Below are 15,934 nucleotides of genomic sequence, written 5' to 3' on the forward strand. Positions count from 1 at the left end.
GCTTTTCTCTATTTTTAAAATTCTGTTATTAATATTCACTTTAATCTTTAAAAAATTTTTCTTCCTTCTGCTATCTGTAGATTTAGTTTGTTGTTTTCTCATCCCTTCAGGTGTAAAGTTACATTATTGATTTAAGATCTTTCTTTTTTTTTCAATATAGGCATTTACTACTAATAAATGTTCCTCTGCTTTCACTTAATCTCATATGGTTTGGTGTGTTATGCTTTCATTCTAATACATCTCAATATGTTTTCCAGTTTCCCTTTTGATATATTCTTTATCTTCTTGGCCTTTTAAGAATGTGTTGTTTAATTTTCACATATTTGTGAACATTCCACTTTTCCTTATGTTACTGATTTCTTCAGTAGCTTCATTCTATTGTGATTTGTATGATATCATTCTTTTTAAATTTATGAAGAATTGTCTTGTGTCCTAAAATATTGTCTATCCTAGAAAATATTCCATGTGTACTTGATAAAAATGGGTATTCTGTTGCTATGAGTGAGGTGTTCTATATACATCTGTTAATTTAGTTGGTTTATAGTGTTGTCAAGTCCTCTATTTCCTTATTGATCCTCTGTCTAGAAACTCTATCCATTATTGGAAGAGAGGTAATGAAATCTCCAAGTATTGCTGTAGAGCTATGTCTCCCTCTGTTCTGCCAGTGTTTGCTTTATATATTTTCTGTACCTGTTGTTTGGTATGTATATTTTTATAATTGTTATATCTTCTTTGTGATTTGATCCTTTTAGGAATATGTAATTTCCTTTTTCTATTATAACAGTTTTTGACTTAAAGTGTATTTAATCTGAATTAGTGCCAGCTCTTTTTTCATTACAGTTTCCATGGAATATCTTTTTCCACTTTTTCACTTTCAACCTAATTGTTTCATTTGGTCTAAAGTGAGTCTCTTCCAGATTGCATATAGTTGAATCATAAATATTCATTCTGCCAGTTTCTGTCTTCTGATTGTAGAATTTAATCCATTTACATTAAAAGTAATTACTGATAAGAATGAACTTATTTCTGCCATTTTACTATTTCCTATATGTTGATTGTTTTTTAGAGTTCTTTCAAAGTTAATTCTGAGAGTTTTTGCTTGATTATTTTCATGTTTCTTTAGTTGAGACTGTCATTTGGAGCTGCCAGTATCTTTGCTGATGTTACTCTATTCATTTTTTTTAAACTCTTATTTCTCTTGACTATGAGTTAGTTTTCTGTGTCTTTGAAAATCTAATAATTTTTATTATATGCTAAACTTTATTGGTAGTGCTATGTAGAGTCTTCTGGCTTATTTTTGCTCTGAAGAGTGTTTATTATTTAGTCTAATAATATGCTAGATTCAAAATCTAAACTGTCTCTCCCATTGTAGGCACCATCTTCTCAGTTTTTTCAGCTTTCCAACTCTTTCCGGTTTTTTTTTTTTTTTTTGCGTTAACGCGGGCCTCTCACTGCTGTGGCCTGTCCCGTTGTGGAGCACAGGCTCCGGACGCACAGGCTCAGCAGCCATGGCTCACGGGCCCAGCCGCTCCGCGGCATGTGGGATCTTCCCGGACCGGGGCACAAACCCGTGTCCCCTGCATCGGCAGGCGGACTCTCAACCACTGCGCCACCAGGGAAGCCCTCTTTTTCTGGTTTTGAACTTTTTGCAATATCATTGACTAATGTGAAGGTCTCACATCAGCCAGTGATCTGCATGGAGTCTATATTAGATTTTAGAGTTCTTGCTTCTGTTTCTACCTATTTCCTTGAATTTCTCCCATTACTTTCTATATCTTCTGGTGGCCTAGAAGTGTGTCCTCTCAGTTTTTGTAACCAAGTAGACATAATTTTTGCTTCAGTTTTAGCCACCCATGCACCACATAGTGTGGTGAGTACCCACTGCTGAAATATATAATAATACTTTTACCCATTTGCCTGTCTTTGCTACCTCTTCAGGGCTGTCAAATAGTGTATGTTTCCTCTTTCCTGATGTTTTAAGTGTTTTCTGCAGATTGATTAATTCAGTATAAGCTAGAATTAGAATTCTTGGCCACTTGATTTTTAGCATTGTGGACATTGTCTTTGGTGCATTATTTTTTGTTTAATATTGTATAAGTCTTATTGCTTATTTTCTCTATTTGTTTTCTCTTATAAAAGTCTTACCTACCTCACAACCAGGAAAAAATTCTCTAATAATTTATTTTATTAATTTCAAATTTTGTTTCTTTACTCTCAGGTCCATAAAATAAGGGTACATACTGTGTGTGTTTGTGTGTGTATACATACACATATATATACTTATAATATATGGTGCATATATACACACACCTACATTTGTATGTATATACACATATATGTACATACACACGAATATATGTCTTTTAAAGGGTCCTCTTTTTTGTTTTACTGTTTGTGGTAATTAATGTCTTATTGTATAGAAAGGGTAAACCACCTTCTTTTTTCTCTTTAGAAGTTGTCCATTTTAAATTGATTTGTCAAGTTATATAAAATAAAATTGTAGTTGAGGTTTTATTTATGAGTGCAGTGCAGGTATAGATTAATTTGATTAAAACTTACATTTTTACATTAGCAGCATAAAGTTGGATTTTTAAAAATCCAGTCTGAGAATATGTCCAATGATAGGCTATTTTAACGGATTCACAGTATTGCAAATTGTATCTGTGAGATTCATGCACATTTTTGTGGTTATAACACAATTTTAAAAAATTTTCTTTTCTATATAATACTCTATTTTATGAATATGTCAAGGAGTATATATCTGTTTTATTGTTGGTTGAAATTGCTTCCTACTTCTCAGTTTTTCTACTATGACAAACAATGGTGTTGTGAATATTTTTGTTTGTATATCCTAGGTCTTTTTTTTTTTTTTTTTTTTAACGGTACACGGGCCTCTCACTGCTGTAGCCTCTCCCGCCGCAGAGCACAGGCTCCGCACGCGCAGGATCAGCGGGAATGGCTCACGGGCCCAGCCACTCCGCGGCACGTGGGATCCTCCCGGACCGGGGCACGAACCCGTGTCCCCTGCATCGGCAGGCGGACTCCCAACCACTGCGCCACCAGGGAAGCCCTATCCTAGGTCTTTAGCTAATATTGGATCATAAGATGAGCAATTCATTAAAATATGTCACATTGGGTTAATACAAAAAATTTAGAAAACACTTTTACAACGCAATGTAGGACAGATCCTGTCTACATCTATGCCAGTTCTTGGCATAACCAAACTTTAAATATTTGCAATCTGATGATTATGTAATGCATCACATTTTTTATTATGGTAAAATATACATAAGATTTAACCTTTTAAGCATATTGAAAGGTACAAATTAGTGGCCTTAAGCGCATTCACATTGTTGTGTAAGCGTCAATACCATCCATCTCCAGAACTTTTTCATCTTCCCAAACTGAAATTCTGTACCTATTAAACTCTAGCTCCCCATTCTGCCCTCCTTTCAGTCGCTGACAACCACTCTTCTTCTTTCTGTCCCTATAAATTTGACGACTACTCTAGGTACCTCATGTAAATGAGATCATGTGGCATTTGTCCTTTTGTGATTGGCTTATTTCACTTGGCATCTATGTTGTAATATGTGTCAGAATTTCCTTCCTTTTGCAGGCTAAATACTATTCTGTTGTGTATATGTGTGTATATGTATCACATTCCCACTTCCAACATGTGACCATCACACATTTTCATACCATTCCACAGTACTTTTTATAATTTCACATTCCCACATTAACATCACATTAGGTGGCCCAGCACGAATGTACCACATTTCCGTTGTCCACATGTGTATGCCACGTTTTCTTTATCTATTCGTCTGTCAATGGACATAGGGTTGCTTCCACCTCTTGGCTATTGTGGATAGTGCTGCACTGAACATGGGTGTGCAGATATCTCTTTGAGATCCTACTCTTAGTTCTTTTGGATAAATACTGTTTTAGGGTGGGCCGCCATAACAAAATTCCATATACTGGATGGCTTAAACAAAATTTTTTTTCACAATTCTGGAGGCTGGAAGCCCAAGTTCAAGGTGCTGGTGATTCGTTTCTGGTGAGTTCTCTCTTGGCTTGCAGATGGCATAATGGGCCACCTTCTCATTTTGTCCTCACATGGCCTTTCCTTGGTTCAAGTTTGCAGAAAAAGTTTCGATTTTGATGTCCAATTTAATTATTTGTCTTTTGTCCTCATGCTTTCAGTGTCATATAAAAAAATCATTGTAAAATCTAATGTCATAAAGCTTTTTCCTATGTTTTCTTCCAAGAATTTCATGGTTTTAGCTCTTATGTTTAGGTCTTTGATCCATTTTGAGTTAATTTTTGTATATATGGTGTAAGGTGCGTCCAACCTCATTCATTTTCAAGTGGATATCCAGTTTGGTCAAACATTTGTTGAAAAGACTGTCCTTTCCTCATTGAATGATCTTGGTATCCTTGTTAAAAATTATTTGGGAGTTTATTTCTATTTTTTTTATCTGTAATTTTGTCTTTATGTCAGTACCAGACCACTGAAATTACTGAAGCTTTGTAGTACTTAAATCAGCAAGTGTGAGATGTCCAACTTTGTTATTCTTTTACAAAATTGTTTTGGCTATTCTGAGTCCCTTGAGATTTCAAATGAGTTTTATGATGGATTTTTTTATCTCTGAAAATGCCACCACTGGGATTTTGATAGAGCTTTCATAGAATCTAGAGATTTCATAGATAGCGATTTCATGGATAGTTAGTAGTACTGACATCTTAACAATATTAAATATTAAATGAACATGGGACGTCTTTCCATTTGTGTCTTTGATTCCTTTCAGCAATTTTTGGTAGTTTTCAGTACACAAGAATTTGCCTCCTTGGTTAAATTTTTCCTATTATTTTCTGTCCTTTTCTCGTTGATTTACATGAATTGTGTGTGTTTTCTGAATGGTAGTCCTCTGTTGGTCACATAAGCTGCAACTATTTCCTAGTTTTCTTGATTGACTATTGTTACTATTGTTACTTTAAGTTCTTAATTTTAATACCACATGTATCAATTATTTTCTATTATGGCTAGTCACTTCCCTTTTTAAGGAATTATTCCCTATCCAAAATTCATTAAGATATTTTCCTGTATTTACTTATTTCTTCATATGTCAATACTGATCAGTCACCAATGCTTCCTTCTCTTCTTATTGAAATAATCAAGTTTTAATCAGGCTGCTCTCATAACTGTAGCGGGGAGATGTTCTACTCACTGAGACTCAGACCTGGAAGAAAAGTTCACTAATTTTGTACTTTAAATAACATTTTAGCATTTTTCCTCAATTCCACTTAAAAGAGAACAAAATATTTCAGGATATATCCTAGGAGAGAGTGCTACAGATAAGGGCTGTGTGGTGTAACATGTACTATATTATGAAGGTTTTTTAAATTATAAGAATATTTATTAGAATATCATTATTTATTTAAACTTTAATTTAGATGATTTTATGCCAGTATCAGTTCTGTTTGTAACAGTCATGTATAAAGTCTGTGTGTAAAGACTGCATGCAGGTTTCTCTTCTCCATATGTAACGATTTGACACTTTCAATACATTTGCTAAATCTTTCCATATTTGTACATCAAGAAATATTAATATGTGTTTTGAGAGAAAGTGTACCATGATCACACACCTTTGAGAAATATTATGTCATTAAAATTTTACCACATACATTTTCACTTTAGACACTCTTCTTATTACTGCAGCATAAATCTATTTAACTTTGTTTACCAATTTTTTTTCCATCTGGAACATTAATTCCCAAATAAAATGTCTGTTAAAACTTGAGGAGCTCTGTGGAACCTAGAATGGAAAATACTTCTTCTGAGTGATGGTTAAGATATTTCCCAATTTGAAAAAATATATTTTAAAAAGAATAAGAAATTAAATAATATAATATGACCCAGATTCAGTCAGTGGCATGTATTATTAAATCATGGTGCTAGAAAAAGAATCTTTTTTGATGGCCCATGATACCCATGCCTTAGATGTGCTGTTACTAACATCTTTGTGATCCCTTGGCTGACCACATCTGCAATAGGTTAGTCAGAGACCCCAACTCAGTTAGGGGCTGATGGCATCCCATGACCTTGATGCCCTCCCCACCCCCAGTGGAAGAGGTGAGTAGAGGCAGCAACCCCGCAATGCACAGGGTTAAGCATTTATTGAGTGCCCATCACATGCTGGGTGCCTTTTCATCTAAGTCATCTGGTTTCAGTCCTCACAGTAATGCTATGACTTGATTGTTACTGTACCTGTTTTACAAATAAGGAAACTAGAACTAAGAGAATTGACTACTTTGCCCAGGATCCCAAAGTTAATTAATGGCAGAGAATGTATTTGACCTTGGTTTCTTCCTGCCTTTCTTTACTTTCTATCACACAGAGGGAGCAGTGGTGACGTATTCATGGTATACATTGTCCTTATGTTAGGGGTGACCAAACTGAGTTACGTTTTAGGCTAAGTAATTTTTCCAGAATTACACCATTAGCCCAGGATAGAAATAGGATTTGAAATCAGAGGATTGTTAGAAATGATCTGCAAGTCCTTCTGATATTTGGGGCTATCTTTATACATCTAAATCGTGGTTACTGTGGACCATCTGGTAGTCACATTTGGTTCTTGACCCCTTGTGGCTTCTTCTGTAACTTACAGGATGGCCCAGTCAGCTTTCTGATGTCAACGTCGTGTGGTCAGTAAAACTATTTTAGGTCACAGTCTTGGTTTAAGCTGGATTAGAGTGAAAACTTAAAACTTTTCACTTACATGAGGCATTTAGAGGAGTCAAACTCATAGAAACAAATTGTGGAATGGTGGCTGCCAGGAGCTGGGAGAGGGGGAATAAGGAGATGTTTAATGGGTATAGAGTTGCAGTTTTTCCCAGATGCAGAAGTTCTGGAGATTAGTTGTACAATGATTTGCATACATTTAACACTACTGAACTGTACACTTAAAAATGGTTAAAATGGCAAATTTTATGCTATGTGCATTTTACCTCAATTAGAAACAAAAAGAAAAAAAAGAACCTTCTTTGAAAATTTATCCTCCGTGTAAAGTTAATTTACGTGGCATTAGGAAACTTTTACTTATTAACTTATTTTTTTATCCACAGTGATCTGCAGCCCTGGATCTTATAACTCCCATGATGGAATTCACTGCCTTCAGTGCAATAGCAGCTTGGTGTTTGGAGCAAAAGCATGTTTATAGGCCATTATTTTGAGCTCTTCGGTGGTTTGTTAAACACAAAAGTATATTTTTGAAATATTACTATATAATAAATCACTATTATGCCAAAATTAAATATATTAGATATTACCAAAATATGGTGTCATCATTTTAATTGAAACACGGTATCTCCAAATGCCTTATATACAGTACATCCAGTAATCTTTATTCATTAGTGCCAGACCTACATATGACTCCAAAATATTTCTTGGATCACTGTTTTTAAAATAGTTTCAAATATACTATATTGGGTTAGCCCAAAAGATTTTTTTATGATTTTTCAAAAATAGCCCATTCTATCGTTATTATATGTTGACTAATCTCAGGCTACCATATTCTTCCACAATCATTTTAATTTCAGCTTGTTTCATTCCTTGATTTTAATTTTATGGGATTCTATTCCTTCCAGTTTGACCTTTCATAGCTCAAAGTCACTGCAAGTCTTATTATTGCAATTTTTAGCCGCTTTAGTTTAAGACCTAGTCCCAAACACACTATGAGTTTTTAATATACTTCAATATGGTGATCTTAAACTTTTCAGTTGAAAGTCCCTCAAATTACCTTTTGACATTTTAGAATGGAGTAATCGTTGTATGTGCCTAAATTAACATTTGAGCTTTCACAATGTGGAGAGAGAAAGAGAAACTAAGCAGTTTCTTTCCCCAGCAGCACCTCTAGGGGTGAGAATCAAGCAGTCATTTTCACTTCCTTCACTATTACAGTGTTCTGTGACAGATACCACTGCTGCGACCGCCTAATACTTACTCTCTCACTCTGGGATGTTGTGTTTGAATATGAAAAACTACCAAAAATTTAAATATTAAATACATGAGTAAATCACAGAATTAGTAGCTTCTCAGTTTTCTAATTACTGTTTTAATTATATTCGTATCCACTTTACACTTTCTTGGAACGTTCCCTGTTTTTCTCTTCATATTTCCTTTGTGGAGACGTGAACATATGTAAATGGAAAATGCACACAGATTGGATCTGGGCACAGCTGTGCAGCACACTGGACAGGAGAGGCATATACTTAAACCGAGGCTCTGCATGGCTTTTTTTTTTTTTTTTTTTTGCGGTACGCAGGCCTCTCACTGTTGTGGCCTCTCCCGTTGCGGAGCACAGGCTCCGGACGTGCAGGCTCAGCGGCCATGGTTCACGGGCCCAGCCGCTCCGCGGCATGTGGGATCTTCCCGGACCGGGGCACAAACCCGTGTCCCCTGCATCGGCAGGCGGACTCTCAACCACTGTGCCACCAGGGAAGCCCCTGCATGGCTTTTTGAAAGTGTCCAATAAATACATTAGCTTCTCTGTCATCCTGTGGACAAACATTACTCTGGAATTCTCACACAAATAAGAGAGGGAAGGGAAATGACATTTCTTTGTTAGCCCTGTTGATCTTTCTTTAACAATCCCTTTAGACTTTCCTAATCATGACATAATTGTTTTCATATATTTTTGAGAGGTTATTCAAGAGCTGTCTTTCCACTATTAAGTCACGTATTTTTGCCGTTTTACTGTTTGGGTGAGTTATTGTTCTTCTTGCACATGCTTTCTGTAACTAGTAAAAGACCTATTAAGTCTCCATCTGTAAAAGTAGTGCAAGCTTCTAAAGTTTTCCAAATTTCTTAATTTAATAATGAGATGAATTGGAGTACATATTCTTTCCTTTGTACTCCCTAAGTTTGGATTACTTTCTTCCTATTATTTAAAAGCCCAGAGGAATTTAATTTCTGATGCATCCTTCTGAGGCGTGACCAGTACTAGCCTCCTCGCTGGTCAGCTGGGAAGGCAGTGGCAGGGGTGACATGGTGATGACGGGCACTGGAGGTCAGAAGAGATGGGTGATCTGGAATGAGAAGAGACAAGTGACAGGAGAATGAGTGGAGCCAGTCACGGACTTTCAGCTTATGAAGGCAGACCAGAAATGAGGCCACACAAATTCCAGGGGGCAGAACAGGTCAGATTTAAAAGTCCAGGCAAAAAGAACAGCTGGTAGAAATTTAAGCAGAGGATGAGCTAGGAGAAGAAAGACAAGTGTTAATTACTTCTTTTTCTTGGTTCTCAAAGTGAAATGTTCTTGGCTCTGTTTTACCACATATCACATTTATTTTAGTTGGTTGTGTGTCTGTCTTCCACATTCAATTATACTAGTGTATTCCTAGTTTCCTAGTCATCTTCAAAGCACATAGTTATGTGCTTAATAATTTTTAAACTAATTAATAGATTATTAAAGTCCTGTGAGTATAAATAAGAACTAAGATAAAAGTTGCTTCTGTTATATTAATAGATAGGTTGTGGAATGTTGAAAGTAGTTTTAAGCAATTGGCAATATGTATGATAAAAACTATAAACTAATCCCTAGGAGTGATTGTTGTCATGAGACAGTTACAGGTGTTCATTATTTTTGTTTATATCAAAATAATATCTTACATTTATATAATGCCTTAATTTTAACAAAACCTTTCTTTCTTAATTACACAATCTGGGATTTACATTGACCTGTGAACTTATGGGAAATACGGTTCCCATTTTTTATTTTATCAATTAGGTTTTTTTCTCATATTAGGTGTGTAATATGTATTCATTTGGCAATATGTAAAAAGAGTCTTAACAAGTTTGGTCCAGTAATATCACTTAAAGGACGCTATCCAAAGGAAGCAAATTAGAGATCAGGTGAAATATTCCATCCAAAGGTACTAATAATGAAAATGGAATTAACAGAAATTATCTGCAAGAATGAAATGGTTAAATAAATTATGCTGTTTCCATATGGTAGAATGTTATGTAGTATTGTTTAGAGTTTTAAAACAAATGAACCAAAAATAGTGGTCATGCTATGTGATAGGGTCCTATGGGAGGTTTTTTTGATACCCTCTGTTTTCCAAGTCTTCTACAGTGAAATGAATTACTTTGGAAAATCTTGGAAGCAGTAAACATACTTTGACAAATGACAAGAGTAGCCATTTGGGGAAGACATTGTTGCTCACTCTCCAGTATCAATTCGCCCCCCCCCCCGCCTTCTTCCCAACAGAGCACCAAGTTTGTTTACTCCAGAGAACTATCCTTCTTCGCCAGTCAGCACATGACTTTTTTTGGCCGCCGCTTTGTTGAAACCATGAGGTGAACACCCTGAGGATGAAGCCCGTGCTGAGGACCCCGAGTGGAGACATGGAAAGAGCTGGCACTTGATGATGCTGAATCACTACCCTTATGGTGTCTGAATCCCAGCCTGCCCTGGACTCCCCAGTTCTGTGAGATAGGAAGGTTCCTTTCATTAAAGCAAGTTGGGTGTTCTACAGCTAAAAGCATCCTAATTGGTAGAGAGTTCATTACAGGAAATAGGTAAAATGGAAGAAATTAGAAGTAGGGGGAAAATACCACTTACAGTTTCATAACCCAGATATCAGCAATGTTAACATTTTGGTAAATTTCCTACTTTTGTGTGATTTTTTTATTCACGTTATATGTTTTATTCATATATATGCAGTCAGTATTTCCCTTAATATATATTTTCCACACCATCTTATACACCTCACTAACATAATTTGAATGATTATCACGTATGATACCTTTCAGCAAAATTACTACAGTATGGTTAATCATTTCTAATTGTTGGACATTTCTACTGCTTCCAGACTTTTGCTGTTTTATGTAGCATTACAGTTAACATCTTCTTTCTTAATACTCTGTAGTATTTTTAAGTCTTCTCTCTGCCCAGAAGTAGAGTTACTGGGTTTGGATATTTCTAATCCTTAGGACCATTTGCCAAATTTATTTCCTAAGAATTGTATCAATTTATAGTCCCACCAGTGATATATCAGAGTATACATTTCACTGCACCCTCTCTGAATTTTTTTTTTTTTTGGGTGTGGGCACACCACACAGCTTGTGGGATCTTAGTTCCCCTACCCCGGATTGAACCCAGGCCCAGCAGTGAAAGCATGGAGGCCTAACCACTGGACCACCATGGAATTCCCTGAATTCATTTTATAAATTATTTACCTTGACAGGTGGAAATAGTGTCCCGTACTATACTTTCATTTTTCTGCGGCACTGGTGAGGTTGGGCTTTCCCCATATAATTATTCTGCTGCTGGTGCTAACGAGTGTTGTTTACTGAGTGCTTATTATGTGAAAAGATTTGTTTGAAATCCTTTGCATATATTTTTGTGTTTTATTTACCCAATTCTGTGATTTATTATTATATTACTCTCATTTCATATATGAGAAAACCAAGTCACAATAATTGTATGACTTCCCCAAGTTTACAAGCTGATTAGTGGTGAAGATGTGTGTCAGTTACAGAGAGCCCTGATGCAGCGGTTTCCATTCTGTCTCTGGGTCCAGCAAAGGTCGGGTTAGAGCTGGTGCCATGTCTCCATAGAGCTATCCTTACCTTGGGCCACCGGTCCTTTTTTGCTCCACCTTCCTTAATGTGGCTTTTGTCTTCATGTCTGTAGGTGGCTGTTGTGGATCTAGGCATTGGATTGACCTTCTGTTCAGAAAAAAGATGAAGATGAAAGCCCTCTACAAGACTTTTACATCACATTGAAGGGGACAATGTCCCAAAGACACGTAAGTGGGAAACTGATATATTCATCTTTGATTCTCATTAATAGAGAAGAGGGGTTAAAAGTGGACATGGACTTGGGATGGTGTTGAGTGGGCTGGTGTCTTTATCTGACACAAAGCATCCCTTTAACGAGTCTGCATCGATACACACCCTTCACATTAACAAGCTCTGCATGTCACATGCTCATTGTCTTTCCCTCCCCCATAATACAGGTTCAAACTCTCACCCAGTGAGTGCATTCAGGTTGAAGTTCAAAATCGGGTGATGTGTGGAAGGTTGCATCAGGTTCTGGGTCCGTATGGTCTAGAGTTGATGTGCCTCCAAACTACCAATATAAAATGGGTGAGAAGGAAGAGAGTGACTAGTTTAAAATGCCCATTCAGAAAAGGGAGTAAAGAGAAACACATCCCAGTCACCATCCAGGTGGGCAAGATATAGTGAGATCTTCCTGCTGTCAAATATGGGTGAGTTCTTTGATTGGTCCCTGGTTCTGACCTCAGTGGTTATCTTCCTTCTCTATTCTATTCTACTTTCTGCAAGTCGGGGGCCCAGAACACTTATAAGCTATCGCTGCCCAGATTTGGGTATCCAAGGGCAGGACAGTTCTCTTATGTTAGGTTGTGTTGTGTCCTCATGGTTAAGCTTGGTGACAAAAGATGCACAGGTGCCCTCAAAGGCCCCAGCTGGCCCTCACTTCTCCTCTGCTGTGTGTCTGACTTGCTGCCAGCATTGACCAGCAGTGACCTCAGTTATGCCACCCACTGCCTGATGTCCAGAGGATGAGCTTCCCCAGGGGTCTCGGTTTCCACAGATCTGTCCTTTTATAGATGTAAAGACAAGATGGACTCCACTGATGATGGCAACTCCTGGCATTCAGTGAGGAAACATCATTTAAATTATCACGTCATCACTCAGGGCCAAGTGCCTATGGAAGACAAGGCCACAGATGAAATAGTACATTTTAATGAAGACAGTGAAGTATAAGGACCGAGGTGAGTTGGTTGCTTCTAACTGCATTTGGTAAAAGAAAATGATGAGTTCAGGGCTTCAAAAAAACCCAGAAAGTTCCTATGACTGCCATGGAAGTAGCTCCTTTTTCCTGTGGCCACACATTTTTGATAAACAAACTTAAATTCGAATCCAATGGTGGATTGAATGATAAATCTACTTGAGCTCACCACCTAATATGTTTCCCATGATAGAGGCCAGGCACTTGTTGGGAAAGAATTGAGGTGAGGACATGTGAAGCCCAACATTCACTGGTCCCAGTGAAGCCAAACACATTAAGCCCAACATTCTACTGGGATTTGTTTGTCAGTAAGAGCAGCCCTTCCTCCCCTGAGGAGCCTAAACTTCCCCTTGCCTGAAGAGCCTATAATGGTCATCCTAAAACAGTTGTCTTGTTTCCTCCCCAAAACTATCATTTTTCATTGCTTCTGAACCTAGACCTTAACTTGAATCCTGGCAGTCCCAGGGTGTTTGGTTAGCAAGTGTTACCTATTACACGTATCAGAAGAATTGTAGTAGCCAGTTTACAGCAGAAGCTTACTGGGGAGATGCATAGGCGACGTTGGAGACACCTTATCGGGACCCCCCGGTGAGTTATGTCTGGTATAATCCTCTTCCCTCGAATGCATGTAGAACCTGTGACTTGATTTTAGACGACAGATGTCAAAGATGGGAGAGTCACTGAATTCCTTTTTGCTGGATCTGGAGCAAGAGATCCCTTCCACTGGCACAGAAACAGCTGCCGTGTCGTGAGAGGACCTGTAAGAGGACCAAGTGGCGAGGACCTGCAGTGGGCTCAGAGAGCTGAGGGCAGTCCCTGGCTGTCAGCTGGCAGGAAAGCAGTGCCTTAATTCTAAGACTGCAAGGAATTGGATTCTGCCAACAGCCATGTGAGCTGAGATGAGGACACCCTCCTCCAGAAAGGAGCCCAGCCCAGCCAGCACCTGCCTACAGCTCTGTCCCGGGCAGAGGACCTAGCTAAGCCATACCCCAGGAACTGGGATGAGAACGGGTGTTGTCCTCATCCATGAATATATGGTGATGTGTTACACAGCAATAGAAAGTGTATAACCGATGCATAGGGAATAGGTCCTCAGTGTACTCAGCCAGAGTGGAAGGAATGCCGTGTTGGGTGGGGCTGAACGTATTGAGACGGGTGTCATTGCCAGAGAGCCTGGATTCAGTGTACTAGTTGGAGCAGCTGGGAATCGCACTAACAGTTTGCTCATCTGATTGACTGGACTCTGAACCCAGCGGTGGGTAGCGTACATGGAATAAAGTGACAGCCTGGAATTACTTGCTGTGCCGAGTAAGGCGTCTGAAGGCTTAGGGAGGCTGGAATGCTGGAGTGGACGTTTTATGTGAGATTTCCATGCAGACTCCCCTGTTTCTGGCCCCTGATGGGTCTAGAGGCCTCTCCCTTCCAGGGCTCAGAGGAGTTCTTGGTGAAGAGCGTGCTGGCATCTTGAGGTCTCTGTACTGGCAGTGCTTTGTGGTCCAGTGACGGGAGTTGAGATGGACCTGGTGAATCACATGGGCTGATGGCATCCAGGAGACGTGCCATGCAGAGGCCAGAGGTGGTGGGCCTCAGGGCTGAGGCAGTGATCAGAACGCCCGGATCCACGGGGGTCTTGGCACATTGCTCATGGTGTCCCCAGACTGAAGGAGGCGGAGGGCAGTTCTGTCTGTGAGATTCAAATTCAGGTTGGTTTATCAGAGCTCCAGGCCTGTTTCAAAGAAGCCTGACTAAGCCATGGCAGTTGAGAATTGTGACTTCTTAGCTAATTTCCAGAACTGAGTCAATTCACAGACTCAGAGGTATGTGTACCTTGGGGCAGAGGCAGCCCACAGGGGCTCTCTTGAGGAAGGACCCGCCACGCGACCCAAGATTTATGCTGCACATCTTTCCAGCCTTCCCAAAAGGGACCCACAGCCGTTTGCTAGGGTGGCTGCATAATAGAGAATGAAACATACCAGCTATTTTGGAGATTACTCGACTCTGGCTTTCAACTGATGTTACTCCCAGGAACTCACGATACCACCGTGCTCAGGGTGGGGACCAGTAAAGGAGTGTGGGATCAGGTCTGTTTCACGATGGGCTGGATGGGCTCCCTGGTCCACTGATTGACTCTTCTGAGTTCCAGCACATAGTCGGAATAGCAGCTCGATGAATTCCTCTTGTTGCTTCCATGAACTATGGAGTTATTGGAACTGGAAAGACCTAGTGGAGCCCCTAGAACTGTCCCCACCTATGAAAATAATAAACCAAAAGCAACATTGCATTTCTGGAGGGATTTAGGAGATTAATGCCATTTTCAAAGACTAGAAGGATGAAGGATAGTGATTCCTCTCCCATCACCATGCACGCATCTCTCTGGCCTGGGCAGAAGATGGTGGACCTTGGAGAATGACCGTCCAACTCCATCAGGTGGGATTGCAGTTGCAACTCCCTTTACAGTTGTTGTTTCTTTACTAGAATAAATTAAAACAGTTCCTGATACGTGGTCCACAGCTGCTGATCTGGTGAATGCTCTCATCTTCGTACTTTTAGGTAAAGTCCACCAGAAGCAGTTTGTTTTCAGCTGGCCAGCCAATAATAACACTTTTACTGTCCTACTGCAAGGCTGTGTCAAATTACAACTCTGTCATCATCTTGTCTGCAGATACTTGACCTTTCCATTCCACAGTGCACCAGGCTGACCCACTGTGTTAAAGGCACCGTGCTCACTGCAGTGCTAAACAGGAATTACCAAATTCTTCACACAACTTTGTGAGACACAGACGTGTCAGAAGGTTGGATGCAAGCCCCACAAGAGTTCAGGATCCTGCCACCTTGGTGACATTTCTAGGGGTCTTGTGATCTGGCCCATGTTGATTTCCTTCCATGACTGTAGAAGAATTTCTTCATCTGGCTTCTTCCAGCAAGAAAGAGGTGCAAAGCCAAACGGGGGAATTCTCTTGATTTTGGAGTCAATATTTATTTCTACTGATCTGTTTCTCCTGCTAATTTACTAAGTACCCTGGCAAGCTGCCAGTTTTGAATGAGACTCAGAGCAAGAGATGGCTCTGCAGCTGTTGCAGGCCACTGCACGAGCTGCTCCCGCCACCAGCCATGG

The 15,934-nt window shown here is 39.2% G+C and overlaps 1 protein-coding gene across 1 annotated transcript in view; it reads left to right on the forward strand.

Annotated features, from left to right (window-relative positions):
• ZPBP (zona pellucida binding protein) overlaps positions 1-7,217 on the forward strand; it is a 103,014-nt gene extending 95,797 nt beyond the window's left edge. Inside the window, exon 8 of the mRNA XM_060156237.1 lies at positions 7,123-7,217. Coding sequence (XP_060012220.1) covers positions 7,123-7,217 — 95 coding nt within the window. The remainder of the gene's footprint in view (positions 1-7,122) is intronic.
• The last annotated feature ends 8,717 nt before the right edge of the window (positions 7,218-15,934 follow it).

The sequence above is a fragment of the Lagenorhynchus albirostris genome, chromosome 8 (genome assembly GCF_949774975.1).
Source record: "Lagenorhynchus albirostris chromosome 8, mLagAlb1.1, whole genome shotgun sequence".
Taxonomy (NCBI): domain Eukaryota; kingdom Metazoa; phylum Chordata; class Mammalia; order Artiodactyla; family Delphinidae; genus Lagenorhynchus; species Lagenorhynchus albirostris.